At 42.2% G+C, this 22,801-nt stretch overlaps 1 protein-coding gene across 3 annotated transcripts in view; it reads right to left on the bottom strand.

The window, feature by feature from the left end:
• Positions 1-22,801, bottom strand: part of MYO16 (myosin XVI) — a 518,782-nt gene that overhangs the window by 3,194 nt on the left and 492,787 nt on the right. For all 3 annotated transcript variants that reach the window (XM_070800476.1, XM_070800475.1, XM_070800474.1), the window contains exon 34: positions 16,616-16,701. In XM_070800476.1, coding sequence (XP_070656577.1) covers positions 16,616-16,701 — 86 coding nt within the window. The remainder of the gene's footprint in view (positions 1-16,615; positions 16,702-22,801) is intronic.

The raw sequence follows: 22,801 nt of genomic DNA, 5'->3' as shown, positions 1-22,801 counted from the left end.
GTGACAGGTCACTGCTGTCAACACAGTGAAGTTCAGAGGGCGTTTTAAAACGATGACCCGTGAGACAAAAAACAGACGATCAGAAGGCGAGAACGGGACACTGTGCCTAATGATCCCTAACCTGATTTATTTAGATTTATTAAATGTATCAGGCTATGAGGCACAAAGGCTGTATGTGTCACAGTGAAGGAGCTTTAATATTTTAGAATAGCGAGCACATGCAACTATGAATGTTATTTAAATGGTGGCCAAGCAATACGTGAAGAATAAAAAGTATCTGCAACGTTATCCAGCACGGTAAAAACATCTAAATCACTTTTATCATTCTTTAAATTTCATGCCCTATTGGTAGTAACAAAAACTCTTACAACTTCTCTTATCATTATTTGATATTCCACAAGTTAAGTAACATCATTAATGACACAGAATAATACACGTATTATCATTACAAAGCCAATAATGGCTTTGTAAAATTTTGGCTTCAGTGTTGAAAGGAAACCATTTCTTTCCAGGAGGAGAAGTGACCCTGGGGGTTAAGGATGTTGATGTTTCTGGGAACCTGGAGTCAGCTGGCATCACCCCAGGCCTCACTGATCCTGACACGTGGAGGATAAAGGATGGCATATTGGTGTCCTTTAAATATCTTCTCATTGCTGTAAAAGACATATCTCCAACCCACGCCACCACTTCAGACAGCTACTTCCTTACTTATTTTCTTATCTGGCATGTTTTATAGAATAGTGTTTGCACAGACAATCATTCTCTTTCCCAGAACCGGAAGGTAAGAGTTGTAGCTGTGGAAGTAAGAACGGTTCCACACCCAGCGACCTCTGCGTTCCACGTGGCACCACCCCTGGGCTGCATGAAAATGACCAACGCCCTGTTTTTAAAGAAACTTCTAGACACGTCAGTCACGTAAGCGTCTTAACACGCTGCATGTGGCGTGGAGACGGAGGAGTCAACAAGAGTTTGACTCTTGTTATTAAGTTTTCCTTTCTTTGTTTTTACCATTTACCTGGGAAAAGGGGCTCTATGAAGGAAGGTCTGGAGAGACTTCACAGAGGTGGGAACTTTCAATCTGAATTTTGAAGAAACGAGAGGGGCATCAGTAGAACAGGGGAAGAAAAGACTGGGGGAGGCATTTTCACTCGGCCGACGCAGACAAGCACCGTTTATGACACTGAATGTCCTTCTCTAACAGGGAGTCACAAATCCACGGGGATTTGGACTCTGGTATGAGCAGGGATGTGATGGTTGACCAACCAGGACTCTGCAGCCAAGGTGTCTGGACTGGAATCCTGAATCTGCTGCCTGATGACTGTGTAACCTGGAGCAAGTGCATTGGCTTCCTCATCTGTAAGTGGATTCCAGTAATCACACCTCAAAAGGACAGGTGTGGGCTACTCCAGTGCCCTAAAAATGTAATGAGTGCTCTGTGAATGTGAGCTGTTATGACTGTGTCATTGCTACTAATAACTGCTTGACTTGAGAAAATCCCTAAACTTTCTGGTTTATGGTTATCCTCATGACTCAGTCAGATAATGTTACACGAAAATAATTTGTGGCCCAGCTCAAACGGTAAAGAATCTGCCTGCAATGTAGGGGACCCAGGTACGACTCTTGGGTTAGGAAGATGCCCTGGAGAAGGGAACGGCAACCCACTCCAGTGTTCTTGCCTGGAGAATACCATGGACAGAGGAGGTTGGCGGGCTACAGTCCGTGGGGATGCAGAGTTGGACAGAACTGCGTGACTAACAAGGAAAACAATATAAAGTAGTCTTCTCCTTCCTTATTCATAAGATCTCAAAATAAGAGCAACACTCTGGATTTATAACATAACTGTGACATACAGGACTCTAAACTGACACATGAATGATCATATTCTGAAGCCATTTCCCTGTGGGCTGGGATCCTCATCCTTGAACGAAATCTTTTCATTTCAGCAGGTTTTTCAGAAGATTTCTTCACTGAAACAAATCCTTAGAAAATGACACTAATAACTTTATATGGGGAACAGATGGTTGCTAGACTTAACATGGTGATCCTTTCCTAACATATGCAAATAGCAAATAATTAGCCCTGACACTAACACAGTGTAGTAAGTCAACTGCATTTCAGGTAAAGCCAAAAAAACACCACGGGGAGAAACTGGGCTCTCTCCAGTCTTTCTGACAACTGCATGCAAATCTAAAGTTCCCAGCTAAAATTTCAACAGAAAAAAAAAAAAGAAAATAGTGTTAACTAAGACACTGGTGAATAGGACCTGGAGAGTTTGGTATAGGGGGTTAGAAATAATGTTTTCTTCCCATTTTTGAGAAAATCTTGCTTATTAGGTATTTAAAAGTTTAAGACATGAATCGAGACTCAATCCCCCCACCCCCAACTCCAGAATTATAAACTGTTTTGTGTCCTCTAATGTCTTCCCTGGTGGCTCGGTGGTAAAGAATCTGCCTGCCAACGCAGGAGACAAGGGTTTGATCCCTGGGTCAGGAAGATCCCCTGGAGAAGGAAATGGCAACCCTCTTCAGTACTCTTGCTTGGGAAATCCCATGGACAGAGGAGCCTGGTGGGCTACAGTCCACGGGGTCACAAAAGAGTCGGACACGACCGAGCGACTAAGACAAACAACAGACACAAGGCCATGCTTGTGTGTATGTGTGCACATAATCGTGCTGGACACTTTGCGACTCCAGGGACTGTAGCTCACCAGGCTGCTCTATCCATGAAATTTTCTAAGCAAGAACACTGCAGCGGGTTATCATTTCCTTCTGCAGCGGATCTTCTACACCCTGGAATCAAACCTGTGTCTCTTGGGTCTCCTGCATTGTCAGGCAGGTTCACTACCAGCTGAGCCATCAGCGAAGCAACAAAGAATGTATCAGTTCAGTTAGCTCAGTGGCTCAGTCACGTCCGACTCTTTATGACCCTATGGACTGCAGCACGCCAGGCCTCCCTGTCCATCACCAACTCCCGGAGCCTATTTAAACTTATGTCCATTGAGTTGGTGATGCCATCCAACCATCTCATCCTCTGTTGTCCCCTTCTCCTCCTGCGTTCAATCTTTCCCAGCATCATGGTCTTTTCCAAGGAGTCAGCTCTTCACATCAGGTGGCCAAAGTACTGGAGTTTCAGCTTCAGTATCAGTCCTTCCAATAAATATTCCAGACTGATTTCCTTTAGGATGGACTGGTTGGATCTCCTTGGAGTCCAAGGGACTCTCAAGAGTCTTCCCCAAGACCACAGTTCAAAAGCATCAATTCTTTGGTGCTCAGCTTTCTTTATAGTCCAACTCTCACATCCATACATGATTACTAGAAAAACCATAGCCTTAACAAGATGGATCTTTGTTGGCAAAGTAATGTCTCTGCTTTTTAATATACTATCTATGTTGGTCTTAACTTTCCTTCCAAGGAGTAAGCATCTTTTAATTTCATGGCTGCAGTCACCATCTGCAGCGATTTTGGAGCCCAGAAAAATAAAGTCTGCCACTGTGTCTAATGTTTCCCCATCTATTTCCCATGAAGTGATGGGACCAGATGCCCTGATCTTAGTTTCCTGAATGTTGAACTATAAGCCAACTTTTTCACTCTCCACTTTCAGTTTCATTAAGAGGCTCTTTAGTTCTTCTTTGCTTTCTATCATCAGGGTGGTGTCATCTGCATATCTGAGGTTATTGATATTTCTCCCAGCAATCTTGATTCCAGCTTGTGCTTCTTCCAGCCCAGCGTTTCACATGATGTACTCTGCATATAAGTTAAATAAGCAGGGTGACAATATGTAGCCTTGACGTACTCCTTTTCCTATTTGGAACCAGTCTGTTGTTCCATGTCCAGTTCTAACTGTTGCTTCCTGACCTGCTTACAGATTTCTCAAGAGGCAGGTCAGGTGGTCTGGAATTCCCATCTCTTTCAGAATTTTCCACAGTTTATTGTGATCCACACAGTCAAAGGCTTTGGCATAGTAAATAAATAAAGCAGAAATAGATGTTTGTCTGGAACTCTCTTGCTTTTTCGATGATCCAGTGCATGTTGACAATTTGGTCTCTGGTTCCTCTGCCTTTTCTAAAACCAGCTTGAACATCTGGAAGTTCACGGTTCACGTATTTTTGAAGTCTGACTTGGAGAATTTTGAGCATTATTTTACTAGTGTGTGAGATGAGTGCAATTGTGCAGTAGTTTGAGCATTCTTTGGCATTGCCTTTCTTTGGGATTGGAATGAATACTGACCTTTTCCAGTCCTGTGGCCACTGCTGAGTTTTCCAAATTTGCTGGCATATTGAGTGCAGCACTTTCACGGCATCGTCTTTTAGGATTTGAAATAGCACAACTGGAATTCCACCACCTCCACTAGCTTTGTTTGTAGTGATGCTTTCTAAGGCCCACTTGACTTCACATTCCAGGATGTCTGGCTCCAGGTGAGTGATCACACCATCGTGATTATCTGGGTCATGAAGATCTTTTTGTATAATTCTTCTGTGTATTCTTGCCACCTCTTCTTAATATCTTCTGCTTCTGTTAGGTCCCTACCATTTCTGTCCTTTATTGTGCCCATTTTTGTATAGCAGACACCAATTAGATATGAAGACGGAATGTAAGTGATATAAAGACTGACTTCTTGCAAGTTTTTGCATCCCTAAGTAGGAGATTTATAATTTGTTCACTTACTGTCAAGGGTTAAAAAAACTCACAAAATCTCTCACAACTCAGAGGGAAACACAACACGATGGAAAGGCTTAATGAGGTTTATTACATATATATCTACTTACTAATTTCTAATGGTTTTCTATTGTGTCATTAACAGAGTCCTGTGACATGAACTAATTACAAAATGAGATTCAAATTTTCTTCACTTCCTGTGGCTATGCATTTTTATGAATAATACTAATAAATGTAAATTAATAATTTGCTGCTGATTTTTACCTTAAGTCTTCCCCTTCTAGGATAAAAATAATCTTTGTTAAATAATTCATATGTAAAATCATGTTGCTGTTCATTTGTCACAGAATTGATTTTCCTATTGACTGTTCACCCAAAGGTGAAAAGAGGCATTTACTGACATTTATGGAAATTAAGAGAAGGAAGCGGCTTGGCTGACTGAATACCGAATATTAGCGTTTCAAATGCAAATCCCATTTCCACTCATGCTAACAAGATGTTGGAGGAGAAAAACAGTACAGAATGAAATTCAAAAATCAGTTTGTAAAACCAAAGTTTACCTAAATAGACCCCAATGATATGGCTTAAAATGAAATGCCCTTTAAAAAGTCTTTGATTAAAGGGGTGTATATCTCCATACATTTTGAAAAAATTAAAAAAAAAATCTGAAATCGAAACAGCATTTCTCCTTCAGGCAGAAAAAGAGTTGATCCTTCTTAATTCAGAAATGGTCATTTATACAGCAATCCAATTAAGCTCATTCTTGCTATCTTGTTTCCTGTTTTTGCCTAAGGGTTAAAAAAGGGAAACTACTCTTCCAAGGAAAGAATTCTATTGGAAATAAGAGTGTGTCTGGACAGCAGGCAGTGAGGGAGCAGAGGGTGTTAACTTTTTACCTTAGTCGTGCATGTTGACCTCTTAAAAAAATTAACCACTCTCCTTTACTTTTATAATAAGTAACATTATATTCGGAGAAGGCAATGGCAACCCACTGCAGTACCTAACCCTGGCAAATCCCATGGACGGAAGAGCCTGGTAGCGCTGCAGTCCATGGGGTCACTAGGAGTCAGACATGACTGATCGACTTCACTTTCACTTTTCACTTTCATGCATTGGAGAAGGAAATGGCAACCCACTCCAGTGTTCTTGCCTGGAGAATCCCAGGGACGGGGAGCCTGGTGGGCTCCTGTCTATGGGGTCACACAGAGTCGGACACGACTGAAGCGACTTAGCAGCAGTAACGTCTATTATGGAGAAGGGAATGGCAACCCACTCCAGTGTTCTTGCCTGGAGAATCCCAGGGACAGGGGAGCCTGGTGGGCTCCTGTCTATGGGGTCACACAGAGTTGGACACGACTGAAGCGACTTAGCAGCAGTAACGTCTATTATGGAGAAGGGAATGGCAACCCACTCCAGTGTTCTTGCCTGGAGAATCCCAGGGACTGGAGAGCCTGGTGGGCTGCCGTCTATGGGGTCACACAGAGTCGGACACAACTGAAGCGACTTAGTAGTAGTAGTAGTAATATTATATTGGAGCACACTTAATATAATTTAAACAGACATTTATTTGCATTTTGCAGCTGATTTTAAGTTTATAGCTAAGAATAAAAATGGACTCTGATGACCAGATGCATGTTTTGTTCCTACTGATGGAAAGTTATGAAATAGAAATTCATGACTATACATCTCATGAGATAATTAACCTGTGACATTTCAGAATATGGATTTTATATGAGCTCTAGTCTCTTACCTCAATTCACTGAAAAAACACGGCAGCACCAGTATAACTGCTCTAAGATTGTAGCAAAAATTAATAACATATATTTAGTGCACATTTACAGTGATGACATATAGTAATGGGTTCAAGAACTGAGAATATATGGAAAACCATAAATCCATGTTATTGGAAGCAGAGAAAGTAAGAGTGCCACAATTCCTTTAAAAATATTTTTCCTGGGATTAAATGGGAGACTCACTGGAGGGCCCAGGAGGCATTATTAAGGACAAACAATCTGTTGGATTTTCTCTCCAAAGGACGTCTGTTTATACACTTGGCTTGTTCAAAAATCTTCCAAGCCACTGCCTTTCCCTAGCACCTACTTTAGTAGGTGCACTAAACAGCCAAGTGCACCTGCCTTAGCGTGTCACAGAGAGCCCTGTATCTCCTGACCACACTAATCACTGCAGCTTCATCATCGCTCATCTTCACACAGACTCTGTGCCAGTCTAATGAGAGGCGCCCGTCCGATTACAGAACATGCTCTGTAACCCGACGTATCTTCTCTGTAACAGCCCCAGTCTGTACACCCAGATACAGAAAGCTCTGCAGTTCTCAAAAGCCCATTCCAAACATCAACTTTGTGATCTTGTTGTATATTCTTTTTTTAACTTTTAAAAATTAAAAAAAAAATAAATTGGAATATTTACAATGTTGTGTTAGTCTCTGCTATACAACTGTGTGAACCGTCTGTATGTGTACATATGGCCCCTTCCCCTTGAGACTTCCTCCCACCTCCGATCCCACCACTCTCGGTCATCACAGAGTCACATGTTATCCTAGTAAAAAATCTCATAACCATGTGAAATAAGCAGGTTAAGGATTGTTAGCCCTCTTTTCATAGATGTTGAAATTCATCTTTAAAGCCCAAACTCACTTCGCCAATCAGTGGTAGAATCTGGATTCAAATTCAAGTACATTGAGTTTAGTCAACCTTCTTAACCACACTGACTTCCAAGTTTTTCCTGTCTGCTAGTCAATGAATGCACATACTTTCAACAATTACGAGACAGAAAGTGCTGTGATGGGTTTACAGGACTTAGAAGCACACAATATGACCAGCTCCCTCAAGAGGCTTTCATTCAAAGTGAGTGATAAGATGTAAAACTCAGAGAGTTAGATGAACAAACATGCGTAAACAGGACATCAACGCAAAAACCGCATGAGGAACCATAGCATTAATTGGCCAATAAATTGCAGATACAGTGACTGTGGCTGCAAGACTGCAGAGATGCCACTCATTTCAAGGCAGCATGGCCAAGAAATATCTACTGGGCTGCGGGATTTGTATTGGAATGAAAGGATGAGTCAGACACTAAAAGAAGAAAGGCTACTTGAGTCAAGTGAATCAGGAACCCCGTCCATCCTTTTGTTCACATCTACACTGACAATGACCCAGAAACGCAGGAGACAGCGAAGCACTCTGCCATGTGGTATGCAGCTTGAGACTTAGCTCCAAGCTAGCAGTGGAGAGGGAAGTCAGAAGGGAGGCAAGATGCCGGTGTGAAAGTAAGCAAAGCAAGGGTCTCAACCACGGCAGCTAAGTACTCCACAGCCTCCAGACGACGAGGTTCACGTCCAAGGACGCTCACCCCCACTGTCCAAACAGCCAGCACCCCCACTTGCAACAGTTCGTAGGGCACAGCTCACCTGACAAGTTATTCATTTCTGAAAATATTTTTTCTGCAAACAATTACAATCTGTGTGTCATAATATTAAACATTATTAAATAAGAGTGAGAAAAACCACTTCATGAAACTGAATGCTAATAAAACCTTTAGCCCAATTCCAATAGATTTTTTAAATCAACTATAATTAGCCAAAGGGTACAGTTTAGCAACTCCATGGACTGTGAACTTAGTGCATGGGGGAATGATCTCTGTCCTCAACCTCGAGTCTCCCTCCCAAGTCTAGCTGCCCACCAGAGCCGCCCACGTGAGAATGAGAGAGAAGACAGGCAATCCTTTCTAATCATGAAATGCACAAACAGGTCCCGAAAACATTAGACCGTTTCTCCAGGGCACCCAGTGTATTACAGGGGCTGATTTTGTCCCTGATTAAAATCAAGTCTATTGATTTTGAGGGATTTCTAAGTGACCAGTTGTTAAGAACTGCAAGCTTCTGTTTTACATATGTATGACTTGGTGGGGGCACTAATGATTATTATTTTGTATTAAAATGTCTGATAAGTAACATCCCAGCAATTCTATTATCAGAAGATATCAACAGGCATTTTTTTTACTATCTTAAATAATAAAGATTGCTAAATAATGGAGGTTAAACTTATTATTTAACTTTATAATATTTAACCTTATAAAGATTAGGTTAAACTAATTATTTATAGTGCTTAATTAGGTTAGGTCTGTCTAGTCAAGGCTATGGTTTTTCCAGTGGTCATGTATGGATGTGAGAGTTGGACTGTGAAGAAAGCTGAATGCCAAAGAATTGATGCTTTTGAACTGTGCTGTTGGAAAAGACGCTTGAGAGTCCTTTGGACTGCAAGGAGATCCAACCAGTCCATTCTAAAGGAGATCAGTCCTGGGTGTACTTTGGAAGGACTGATGTTAAAGCTGAAACGCCAATACTTTGGCTGCTTCATGCAAAGAGTTGACTCATTGGAAAAGACTCTGATGCTGGGAGGGATTGGCAGCAAGAGGAGAAGGGGACGACAGAGGATGAGATGGCTGGATGGCATCACCGACTCGATGCATATGAGTTTGAGTAAACTCCGGGAGTTGGTGATGGACAGGGAGGCCTGGCGTGCTGCAGTCCATGGGGTCGCAAAGAATCGGACACGACTGAGTGACTGAACTGAACTGAATTAGGTTAAACTTAATTAATGCTAAGTCACTTCAGTCGTGTCTGACTCTGTGCAACCCCATAGACGGCAGCCTACCAGGCTCCCCCATCCCTGGGATTCTCCAGGCAAGAACACTGGAGTGGGTTGCCATTTCCTTCTCCAATGCATGAAAGTGAAAAGTGGAAGTGAAGTCGCTCAGTTGTGTCCGACTCTTAGGGACCCCATGGACTGCAGCCTACCAGGCTCCTCTGTCCATGGGAGTTTCCAGGCAAGAGTACTGGAGTGGGGTGCCATTGCCTTCTCCGAAACTTAATTAAGCACCATAAATAATTCTCAGTAGCAACATGTAAAACATTAGGCCAAATAAATGATAAAAGGTATCTATCTGATGTTTGACAGAAAACAACAAAATTCTGTAAAGCAATTATCCTTCAATTGAAAAAATAATAATTTTTTAAAAAAAGGTATCAATGTCTTTTACTCAAGCTGCTATCTGTAACTGGCAAACCACAAATACCAATGGATGACCCCAAAGAAGTATATTGCTCATGTTAAGGCTAAAATGGGTATTTCTGCTCAGTAAATGACCTTCTACATTGTTGTGACTGTACTTTGCATCTTCCAGGGTCTTGGAATATTGTGCAGCCAGCTTTTGGATGGGAAAGGAAATGGAACACTCATAGCTGAAGGGAGGTTTGTAGGAGTCATGCCTGGACAGAGTGCATATCACTGTGGCTCCCTTTCCATTGGCTAGAACTCAGTCACATGACTGTTCCCAACCACAAGGATGCTGGGAAATGTAGTCTAGCCAGGTGCCTCAAAAGAAATGGATTAGGTGGGCATTAGGTCTGCCAGGGTGCGATGTCTGGGGTGAGTGACAGCGTCTTTAAGATATAATCATGGCAAACCACTGGGTACAGACGCTAGAGAAAATAGGGAAAGGAAACCAGATGTCAGGAAGCAGTAGGAAGAAAAAGAGACAAGATTTTGCCAAAGTTGGCAACATAAGAGAGCAAATCTCTTTAATTGAGACTTCCTTCCCAAAATAGATAATAAAAATCACCTGCAAGTGTATAAAATTAATTTAAATCCACTAGGGCTTCAAAATTTAGGCTTTTTATATCATTGACTTCATGAAACTTCTTCCCAATATCATAGTTCATCTGTTTTAGAACCTATTTCTAGCAGAGTCAGAAATACGAAATGACAGTTTCAAATAATAGTGTAATCAAAGAGATCAGCAAAGAATCAGGCCCTGGAGGTCTTCTAAGGTCATAAAATAAATTCCTTCACTGATGTGGGCTGATTACGTTTTAGCACCATGGAAAACTTTCTGTTCCTTTAGCCTAAATTTTTCTTTCAAAGTTGTCAGATCCCATTAATATACAAAGCATTGATAACCTCAGATACGCAGAAGACACCACCCTATGGCAGAAAGCAAATAAAAACTAAAGAGCCTCTTGATCAAAGTGAGGGAGGAGAGTGAAAAAGTTGGCTTAAAGCTCAACATTCAGAAAATGTTGATCATGGCAATGTAAGATCATGGCATCTGGTCCCATTACTTCATGGCAAATAGATGGGGAAACAATGGAAATAGTGAGAGACTTTATTTCGGGGGGCTCCAAAATCACTGCATATGGTAATTGCGGCCATGAAATTAAAAGATGTGTGCTCCTTGGAAGAAAAGCTATGACCAAGCTAGACAGCATATTAAAAAGCAGAGACATTACTTTGCCAACAAAGGTCCGTCTAGTCAAGGCTATGGTTTTTCCAGTGGTCATGTATGGATGAGAGTTGGACTATAAAGAAAGCTGAGTGCCGAAGAATTGATGCTTTTGAACTGTGGTGTTGAAGACTCCTGAGAGTCCCTTGGACTGCAAGGAGGTCCAGCCAGTCCATCCTAAAGGAGATCAGTCCTGAATATTCATTGGAAGGACTGATGCTGAAGCTGAAACTCCAATACTTTGGCCACCTGATGTGAAGAACTGACTCCTTGGAAAGACCGTGATGCTGGGAAAGATTGAAGGCAGGAGGAGAAGGGGGTGACAGAGGATGAGATGGTGGGATTGCATCCCTGACTCGATGGACATGAGTTTGAGCAAGCTCTGGGAGTTGGTGATGGACAGGGAAGCCTGGCACGCTGCAGTCCATGGGGTTGCAAATGTCGGACACAACTGAGCGACTGAACTGAACTGACTGAACAATTAACAAGTCAGAACATCTGGGGCCCAGGTTCCCAGGGGTCAATATTCCAATTCTCTGTTATTTTGGGAGGAGTGGAATTATTTGTCTTGTATCTCCCACTTACAGAAAATGAAAATACTTGCCCTTTACTTATTTTCTGAGCAGACCAAGGTTTCCAAAGCTGGTTAATTGTTTTAAAGAAAGACAATGCAATACGATCATAACTGGTATTTTACATTTAGCCTCTTGCTAGAGTATGTAACTTAACAGCTCCCCTTTTCTAGCACTAACATGTAACTCATGGTAATTTCTATTGCTCTTCATTAAAACATGGAGTAATATGTAGATTTATTCCCTTGCAGCCTCGCTGACCATCTCAAGGTCCAGGCTGGTTGTACGCAGGGTCTCTGCTCCTTCCCACCTGAAGGGCTCCCCTGACCCCAGCCTGGCTGACACTCTGACTTTCTACTTTATCTCTGCTCAGCAAGGTTTTTGTTTTGTCATCTGATTTAAAATTGCAACCCAACCCAACCTTCCTCCACACCACTCTTGTCACTCCCAGCCCTGCTTATCCTGGCTTCTTTCTTTAAAAAAAAAAAAATATTGAAGGAATGAGAAATCAGAATCATGACTATGTTTTTATAATCTTTGGCCATGCCACACGTGGGATCTTAGTTCCCTGACGAGGGATCGCACCCGTACCCCCCTGCAGTGAAAGAAGAGTCTAGACCCCTTGACCACCAGGGAAGTCCCGTGACCAAGTGTTTAAAAAGGAGAAAGGTGACCTGCAGAGACATCATGAGATCTTTCTCCTTTTAAAAACACAGTCACCAAGTGTCCTTCAATAGTTCAGTTTGGTTCAGTCGCTCAGTCGTGTCTGACTCTTTGCGACCCCATGGACTGCAGTGGGCCAGGCCTCCCTGTCCATCACCAACTCCCGCTGTACAATGTACAATTCTGTACATTGTAAAATGTCCAAAAGCACAGTCACAATTCTGCTCTCTCATCCTTTTCATACTTCTTAAAACTGAATTTTCCTCTTTGATGACAGTCAATGTCTTCACCGGATAAAAACATCATGCATTCGAAACATCTAGGTTACACATATGGTACAATTCTATGAAGGAAACATGTAAAATATGGAATTTATTTTCGTTATTTTCCAAGTTTCTATATATCTCTACAGGACATGTTCCTTCTGTTGAAAGTGCTGCCGTTTAAACTTCTACCATCCAATTAATTTACTGCCTTCATTTCTTGCACATAATCTGGAAGTCATGAGGTGTGCATACAGATTTCCTGAAACCTCAGCTGTGTGGAAGCATGCTCTATGTTAGGTCTCCCTTGGTTAGTAGCTTATCAGTGAGATACATATGATTCCATTTGAAATGGTTGTCTAATTTCTAATTCCCAGCATGTGTTTTAGAATCACGCCTTAACAATTAAAACGAAAGGTGTCTACATTTTACTGTTTTATCTACCACACTGATTCTTTTCCCTGCCACAATACATTTCAAGCAGTCCGTGTGACAAATAAAATGGATAAAGAAAGAAGGCATTGGGTTTATTGAGTGGTCTGCAGCTCTTCATTTCTTTGATATGTGACATTACAAAAAGGTTCCTTTGATGGTTCAGTAAAACAAACCACATAACAATTTGTTTCTTGATGTGGATCAATTGCATATTGATTCTGTTCGGGCTTTCATTGGAGGCTGTGTCGAGAGGCAGTAGATATTTATTAAGCTCTCAGGCACTGGATGGCCACTATTCTATCAGAAACCATCTACAATTTCTTACAGTGAATATCTGAATACATCAGATAGTAAGAACAACTTTTAGTGCTCTTTATAAAAGCTAAAGGATATAACAGAAGCCTTGGCAAGAAATACGATAAATGGAATGAAAATTACAGATTGTAAACCATGGCATATCACTGTGAGGGAAGGAAAGAGATGGACTAGGAGTGTGGGGTTAGTAGATGAAAACCCTCATATAAAGAATGGATAAAAAACAAATTCCTACTGGCTAGTACAGGGACCCTATCCCAGCTCCTGGGATAAACCATAATGGAAAAGAAAATTTCAAAAAGTATGTATGTGTATAACTGAATCACTTTTCTGCACAGCAGAAATTAGCACAGCATTGGAAATCAACTATACTTCAATTTAAACAAAATAGAGAATAGAAAAATAAAATTAAAAAAGAAACTTGTGGCTCTAAAGTAAATTTTATAGATAAGGAGAATAAAATCAAATTTGTGTGCCAGTCAAAATTCTTCTTTGTAAGCAACAGAAACTAACTCTCACAGGCAGAAGTGTTACTGGAAAGCAAAGTAACTGGGCATGAATTTAAGAAGGGCAGTTTTGGCGGGCGGGACCCAAGGCGACCGCAGTGGCTTGTGGTCACAGACACGGGCTAACGGCTATGGCCCCTGGAGGGAGCCACCACCCCCAGGTGGCCCCCCAGGGGTGACATCTATCCTCGACCCTTCCGTTGTATGTCTGGTAACTCATAATCCGCGGTGGACAGACTGAGTGCGTGTCACAAGGATCTGTCCAGCTCTCCAAGGAGGGGAGGAAGGTGAAACCTCTCTCCTTAAATTGTCACTGTGGTCAGTGAGCAGCTGAAAACACAGCCACAGATGGCCACTACAGCCAGTTAAGACTTTTACCTTGATCCAAACCACTTTCGGTTTGATCTTGACCCAAGTCTTTCGGAAGACTTTGCCTTCCAAATTTACGTAAAAGCCAGATGCCACCCCCATCACTTTTAGTGAGTTATGGCAAGTTTCTTCTCAGAAACAACACAGAGGATCTTGACGTCCATTCAAACCCTGGACTCTGCATTTTCCCTATGATCTCTGGCAAGCTACTAAATCTATTTCTTGATTTCTTTATCTGCAATAATGTCCAGACATTTTATCTTCCTTAAAGGGATTTCATTAAAATCACTGATGATGTTAATTAAAATACAGACATCCTCAAAGAGGAATTCAATTTTTAGTCAGCATTTAATTTTATTGTGGCATGCCCAGTCGGTTCAAGGCAGATTTTATAGAATTCTTACTTAATTGCTTTACTAGAAAATCTAGAATGCAAGATGCCTGACGTGTTTATATTTCCTCTATAAACGTCACCCAAGAGGCATTTGTGCTGAGATATGTGTGGTCATTCAAGGCAGAGCTCCGCCTAACCGTGCTGGGCATCTAGCACTGACCCACATGTCTTGCCAAGAGAAAGCCTGCACCAGGCATGCAAGAAAATGAGCTTGGTTTTCCATTTCCTTAAAAAAAAAAAAGTACTATGAGATAACTGGGGGTTGCCTGCCTTTGAAAATAAGCTCTCAGTGAAAGCTGGGAATGGAAAAGTATTCCCAGGACTTCCTTGGGGTCCAGTGGGTAAGACGCTGCCTTCCAATGCAGCGGGTGCAGCTTCAGTCCTTGGTTAGGGAGCTAAATCCTACATGCTTTGTGGCCAAAAGAAAACACACACATAAAACAAAAGTAGTATTGTAACAAATTCCATAAAGATTTTAAAAATGGCCCACATCAAAAAAACTCTTAAAAAAAAAAAGACAAAACAGAAAATTAGTCCTGGTGACCTCTCCCATCTCTCTTGACAACCAAATCAATGGAAGACCAGAGGGAAATTGCCAAGATGCCTCTGTTAATGCACCTTCTTTCCAGATGAACCCTCTTCTCTGTGACCCACAGCACAGTGGAAGCCCTGGGAAGGGCGTCTCTATTGCTGTGCTCCAGCACATAGGAGTCAACCCTTTGACAAAAATCAAGCCGATGTTCTGTTCTTTGCAAGCAGGTCCCCCGTGACTTACCGTAGATAAAGCATCTGTGATGTTTACAAGGTAAAATAAGTGCATCTCTGAGGAACAGAGGGGAGATCAGCACAATCTATTATTGCAAGCAATCAGCATTTTTTTTCTATTTCAATGTCTATATATCAGCGTAAGTGATTTCAGTATATTGCCTACTGTAAGATTTATCTTTAAGATTAAAATTATTGATTTTTCTCACTACCTCATCAGTGTTATTTAGAAAAATCTCAGTTGATAATATAACTGTGCCTATATAATGTCAAATATTCTGATGGAAACTGGATCCTTAGCTGGCTAGCTGGTTTCATGGAAACATCTAGATACTTGACTTTAGATAATTTTAGTGTAGATATCTGACATAGCAAAAGTTGTAATGCAACTTCATACAAGATAATCTTGTTGCTAAAGCAATGATCTTTAATATATCAACAGTAAAATCTGTAATACATTTTTGGTTGTGTACCACCTTCAAAGCAAAGTCATATTTTTTAAAGACTTTATTTTAAAACTGAACATAAAAAGCACACTAAACTATTGATATAAATCCTTTTTCTTTCTACAAATGCTAGAGTTTATTTTTAAGTGATAATCCTCTTTCTTTTGGCAAACTTTTTGAGGCCAAACACATTATGAATACATGTGAAATCACTGAAGCATAGCAAAACAGTTTTGTGAGCTGTAAACTCATTTTGATTCTGCAGTGTTCTGATGATGGGATAGTTTGTAGATGCATTTGGATTATGTGGGATTTGAGGTGCTAACTGAGAGATAATGGCCATAAAACTACATGGGCCTCAAGCATTTTATGTCCAAGATGTCACTTAAAGCCTTCTTACTTCAGCTGAGGTCAAATGCAGGAAATATGAAGACCTTCAGTGACTGCAATGTTCTCGTCACCTGACGGTGACTCTATAACGCCACAGATAAAGTATGTCTATAATGCTTCATTTAAGACCATTTGTTAAGTTTTATGCGTTTTGGACATTCTTCTTTTAAATGTTATTCACTCAGTCATGTCCAACTCTTTGCGACCCTATGGACTGTAACCCCCCAGGCTCCTCTGTCCATGGGATTTTCCAGACAAGAATACTGGATCTTCCCGACCCAGGTATCGAACCTGGGTCTCCCACACCGCAGCTGGATTCTTTACTGCCCGAGCTACCAGCAAAGGAGCAGAAAATAAATAGGAGTCAGCCAATACAAAAGAGCGAGAATGTTGAGAAGAAACTTAAGGCAGAGTTGGAAAAAACTGTGTTCCTAGTCCAGCGGGAACAAACGCTCTTGGTCACACCTTCACGAAACTCTTCTTGTCTTTTAGCTCCAGTTATCACAGCAAAGGTGAGCATCAGAACATCGAGGGGTCCTTACCTGAGTGGTGTGACTCTCTCTGTGTCTCTGAAAGGAGGAGGCCCCACCCCCAGACAGCCTGGAGAATCCGTCCTCTTCAGGTAATCCTACAAGGGCAACACAGTGCAGCCGTTAAGTTGCGTGTCCTTTCCTCGAATAAAGTAAGTCAGGAGCTTACTGAACAAACTGAAAGAGTGACATTCCACAGACTGCAATGAAGGCCAGTAAACACTCGATGAATAACAAAGTCCTCAGAGCAGCTTGGGAATACAGGCATTGCTGGAGGCTTAGCTAAGCAAAGAGGAAGTGTGCTGGCCAAAAAAAAAAAAAAAAAAGAATGATAGAGAAGAAAAAATGTCACAATAGCAGAGAAGTAAGCAAAGAAGGCCTGAAAGGGAGAAAGGAAACTTTTCTAGAGGCTAAAAATAAGTCTGATGAAACTCTGATGGGGGAAAAAGAGAAGCTTGTGGACAACGAGGGTGAATGGGTTCCTGGGGTTGCAGTTTGTGGGGTCGGGGCAGTTAATAGGGGAAAAATAAACCTAAAAACAAATCACGAAAAAGCAGGGGAAGGGTGGGCGGAAATCTAAGATCAGACGCAGGCTGGCATTTCCGGGGAGCTGGATGAGCAGCAGTCAGGAATGAAATGTATGGCCAGGTAGTGGGGCAAAGCTACAAGCTTGGGCTTCGTGTGAAGGAGGGGTAGCAACTGTGTGAAGGGGACATGGGGCCCGTGACAAGCGAGCTTAACGTCTGCTTCTGGAGAATTCGGTTCACTGGACTTCTTACAGAGACTGGGGACCTGGGCAAGGAGAAGAAGGCCGTGACCCACTTTTTAAAACTGAATTATCAACTGGAGGATGGCTCGCAGAATCCGGACGGAAACTCAGCTCAGCGAGTATCCAAACTCAGAACCAAGTCAACAGCAAGACCCTCTTGACACAAGGCCAGCCGAGGAAAGTCAGGGAGTATCAGAGTGCCCTCTGGGTCACAGCGCTGGGAGACGCGATCAAGAGCCAAGAGAAGTCCTGCATCTGAGGATCTCAAGTCTTAACGGGAATGATTCTTAAGAAATGGAATTCGGAAAGAAGGTACTGACAATCCTTTGTGCAGGACAGCAAAGGAGACACAGACGTCAAGAACAGACTTTCGGACTCAGCGGGAGAAGGGGAGGGTGGGGACGATTTGAGAGACCAGCGCTGAAACATGTATGTCACCATCTGCAAAACAGGTGACCAGTGTGAGTTTCATGTAGGAAGCAGGACACCCAAAGCCGCTGCTCCATGACAACCTGGAGGGGTGGGGCGGGGAGGGCGGGGGGAGGGGGCTCAGGACGGGGGGACACATATACCCACGGCTGATTCATGTTGACGTATGGCCAAAACCACCACAATGCTGCCAAGTAACTGTCCTCCAACTAAAGTCAGTTAATAAATCTTAAGAAAGGACACAGCAGGACAGCTCACAGGTTATATGGAGCATGAGTGGGGTTGAACTGGATCTGGAGAAAGCAAGCATTCCCTCTGGCTGGAGGAATTGAAGGAACAGGGATGGTGGACAGGCCACAGGCTGCGAACCTTCCGGGAGGGGTGGATTTTGAAAGGTGAGGACGGGCTAAGGCAGCAGAACACGAGAGGATTCCGCATTCTGGGGGTGGCCTGCAAGACGGGCAGGGCCGGGGTGGGGACGTTGAGGGGGGTGGGCCGGGGTGGGGACGTTGTGGGGCGGGGGTGGCTCGGGAGTTAAAGGCCCTCCCATTGGTCATTTTCAACCCAACTTCCCAACTACAGTGGGGGAAACAGAATGAAATTAAGTCCCAACTAGAAGTCACTTAATATGACTTCAAAATATCTTCAAATGGAAAGGAGGCGTGGGGCAGGGCTCTCCGAATGCCTGAGGAGCCTGCTGCCCTTACAAAACTACCTTCTGCTGCTCAGAATAGATAATTGCACAATATTCCAGATTGTCAAGTGAAGGCTTGCTTCTCAGGGCAGGTAGGCTCTGAATCAGAAAGCAGCATGAGTTCCAGAGAATCTATACAATTCTCACAAACAAGGTGATGTTGTAAAACCCATAGTCGAGTACATTCCACGGATCCCAACCAAAGGCTCCATCCCCCAGTGGTCTGGATCTATTCTTGAGTATAAGAGAGAAAGCCTTTCTCCGAGGTTCCCAGAGCAGTGTGGCTGGGTCCCACTACGGCACTGGGTTCACTGTGGCCTTAGGGTCTATGCACAGAATGCAGGGCTTCCGGTCTTGTAAGTGGTCTCACTCAGTACTGCATCGTCATAGATTATCCTTACAATGTGCTGAGGATAAATACGGCACAGATTTAAAAAGGCAAATCTTCTGAGAGTGGTAAATGTAAAACCAAATGTAAGGACTCTATTCTTTTAATTGCCATTTTTCTCCCTGATGCCCAATGATAAAATCCGTACTCATTCAAGCAGCAGAAAGTGGCCTATCTAGAATTTGTTAGGTCTGTCCCCACAAAATAAACATCTTGAGATTCACAATATTTTGTTTGATATAATGACAATGTTCTAGCACTAAAAACTGTTCTCTAATCTAATGATAAATAACCACAAGTCCAGGGAATAATTAAGTATACGAGAAAAGATCTAAGCCTGTGTTCACATCAGTAAAAGACGGCAATTAAAGTAAGTGATAGCTATAATTACCCACACATAACTATATTTCAGCAAATGAACAAACAGATCATTATTGCTGGGTAGCAGAGGTAGGGTGCAGATCCTGGCATTCAAGAGAAACTGTTTTCCTCGAAAATAACACGATTTCTGATTCAATTAAAACTTCAAGTTATTTTAAGCATTTATTCCCATCTCGTGACTTTATTCAGAAAGCATATTGACTATATGCTGTTGGTTGTGAATCAGTACTGCTAACCGATTTGGGTTATAATGACCACATTCGTATCATACTTCGTATATATGTAACATACTTAGGCCACGTGATGCGAAGAGCTGACTCATTGAAAAAGACCCTGATGTTGGGAAAGATTGAGGGCAGGAGGAGAAGGAGACGACAGAGGGTGAGATGGTTGGATGGCATCACCGACTCAATGGACATGGGTTTGAGCAAGCTCCGGGAGTTGGTGGACAGGGAAGCCTGGCGTGCTGCAGTCCATGGGGTCGCAAAGAGTCAGACACGACTGAGTGACGGAACAACAGTGTATCACGTGCTGTACACACATGATACGCAGTCAGTTCTTATCATACTGACTAGAAGGGATTTTCTGACTCTGGCCTCGGCACAGGACTCACGGGTTCCTATGAAACATGTGACGCTGTTCCAATCAGTGAAGGCTGGTACTGCATCTGGTACTGCATTGCCAGAGTCTTGTGCCAGATATTTTTATAGTCATGGGAAGGTTTCATGGTGTCAACACAAGTAGGTCAACATAAACACGTCAAGTTGCTTTGAAAGGCTGAAAGCCTAGCTGAAATAACTTTCCTTTTGTGCACATAGCTCTTGAGATTTTCAAGTGATCGTCTACGAATTGCAATACAGACCTGGCGTTATTTTAAAATCTGTTCTCTGTCAGCATTTAAGGGGTAATGTATAAGTCTGTGTCCCAGGGTTTGAACATACACTCTCAGTTACATACTGAAGTTTAGAACCCCAATATTCCTAAATACCTAATTTTATATGGTTCATTTCAGGCAACATATCCCACAAAAATTTCCATTTGGTCTACAGGAGTTTTGTTTTTGTTCCACCGGTTTTGGGATTTAGTTTGATTTTTAGAATAAGACTCAGAGTTTTTGGTATTTCACGAAGCCATAGTTTTTGGCTTTTGACTCAAAACACAGACAAATTAAATATTCTGTCAGAGGGGCATGCCTATTTTCTCTTTGCTCAGGAAAGAACAGCATCACCCTAGATCAGCTAGGGAGAATGGCAGGGAGTGAAAATTTAGTAAAAATGAAGGGATATATGGTTACCGTTTTAAACATTTGTGTATTCAGCTTTGATCATACAATATATTTTAAATTCCTTATTGGTCTAGCAGCTATCCTTAAATACCCCCAAATTGAAAATACATAGTAAATTATTACCTTCATACTAGATACATGCAGGCTTTGAGAGTTGCTTATCACGAACTTGTTGACTATTGCCATCATGCAAATTCCATTTTTACTATTTTAGAAATATGTAATTTCAATGTAAGGGTATACAATGTTTTTGTTATCCTTTTCTTTTTATAAAGGGTTATCATCAGAGAGTTTAGAAAGCGATGTTTTTGCTCTTTAACTTTTTATGTTGGAGTAAAGCCAATTAACAATGTTGTGATAGCTTCAGGTGAAAACAAAGGGACACAAGGCCACACATATTCATGTATGAGAAAGATTGCATCTCTGTATTTCCATCTAAACACACACACACGTAATTTCAAACATTAACATGAAAAGTTTTACACAATGCCTATTTCCATCAAGTTGGAGTAATCCAACATAAACACCTAATGTTATTTCAAGGGTGGAAAATTGGGAGATAATTCTAATATCCAACAGGTTCAGTTCGGTTCAGTTCAGTCGCTCAGTTGTGTCCGACTCTTTGCGACCCCATGAATCGCAGCATGCCAGGCCTCCCTGTCCATCACCAACTCCCGGAGTTCACTCAGACTCATGTCCATCGAGTCAGTGATGCCATTCAACCATCTCATCCTCTGTCGTCCCCTTCTCCTCCTGCGCCAATCCCTCCCAGCATCAGAGTCTTTTCCAGTGAGTCAACTCTTCGCATGAGGTGGACAAAGTACTGGAGTTTCAGCTTCACATGAGTCCTTCCAAAGAACACCCAGGACTGATCTCCTTTAGAATGGACTGGTTGGATCTCCTTGCAGGCCAAGGGACTCTCAAGAGTCTTCTCCAACACCACAGTTCAAAAGCATCAATTCTTCAGAGCTCAGTCTTCTTCACAGCCCAACTCTCACATCCATACATGACCACAGGAAAAACCATAGCCTTGACTAGACGGACCTTTGTTGGCAAAGTAATGTCTCTGGCTTTTGAATATGCTACCTAGGTTGGACATAACTTTCCTTCCAAGGAGTAAGCGTCTTTTAATTTCATGGTTGTAGTCACCATCTGCAGTGATTCTGGAGCCCCCCAAAATAAAGTCTAACACTGTTTCCACTGTTTCCCCATCAATTTCCCATGAAGTGATGGGACCGGATGCCATGATCTTCATTTTCTGAATGTTGAGCTTTAAGCCAACTTTTTCACTCTTCTCTTTCACTTTCATCAAGAGGATCTTTAGTTCCTCTTCACTTTCTACCATAAGGGTGGTGTCATCTGCATATCTGAGGTTATTGATATTTCTCCTGGCAATCTTGATTCCAGGTTGTGCTTCTTCCAGTCCAGCGTTTCTCATGATGTACTCTGCATGTAAGTTAAATAAGCAGGGTGACAATATACAGCCTTGATGTACTCCTTTTCCTATTTGGAACCAGTCTGTTGTTCCATGTCCAGTTCTAACTGTTGCTTCCTGACCTGCATACAGATTTCTCAAGAGGCAGATCAGGTAGGACTCGCTTATTTAAGTCATGGTAGTTGTATCTGATGAGAAGCTATGCATTGCATACATTAATGACCAGCGGTCAACAACACAGATATGCATTGCTCACCTAGAGACAGACCACCTGAGATCCCTCAGGGAAAAAAGCAGGTGGTTCAAGCCATGGGTAGAGTGTAGCTCAAGCTTTGTTAAAAAAACCAAACATCTTATATAAGCACACAGATACATTTGTATGAAAAAAATACAGAATTCTACAAAGTGGAATATGAGACATGTTTTGGGGATTTTCAGGTAATATAAGGAATAGTACTTATTGTTTATTCTCTCCTGTATTTTTCAAATTGTCACATAAACATGTAGTTCCTATAACCTGCATAAAATGAAAACACCACGTGAAGAGTAAGAGATTACTTAAGAAGGCTGCTCAAGTCGGAGATAAAACTTAGGAAGACCCGTGCTGCGGGACCCCAGGTGCTGGTGCCGTCTCTGCCTGGTGTTGGCAGTAACACAGTTCTGGGTAACTGCAGGTCCTCTCCCTAGAAATCTTTACGGCTGGTATAAAAATCCTTCCGTGTCTTCCCTGTGTCATTTCCTTACAAGGCACCAGAAAGCCGCCATCCTATGAGTCAGCACTTCCAACCCTTACATGTGATCCCTGCTTAATATTGGG

The sequence above is a fragment of the Bos indicus genome, chromosome 12 (assembly GCF_029378745.1).
Source record: "Bos indicus isolate NIAB-ARS_2022 breed Sahiwal x Tharparkar chromosome 12, NIAB-ARS_B.indTharparkar_mat_pri_1.0, whole genome shotgun sequence".
Taxonomy (NCBI): domain Eukaryota; kingdom Metazoa; phylum Chordata; class Mammalia; order Artiodactyla; family Bovidae; genus Bos; species Bos indicus.
The sequence above is the reverse complement of the archived record's forward strand: the minus strand, read 5'-3'. Positions and strand labels throughout refer to the sequence as shown.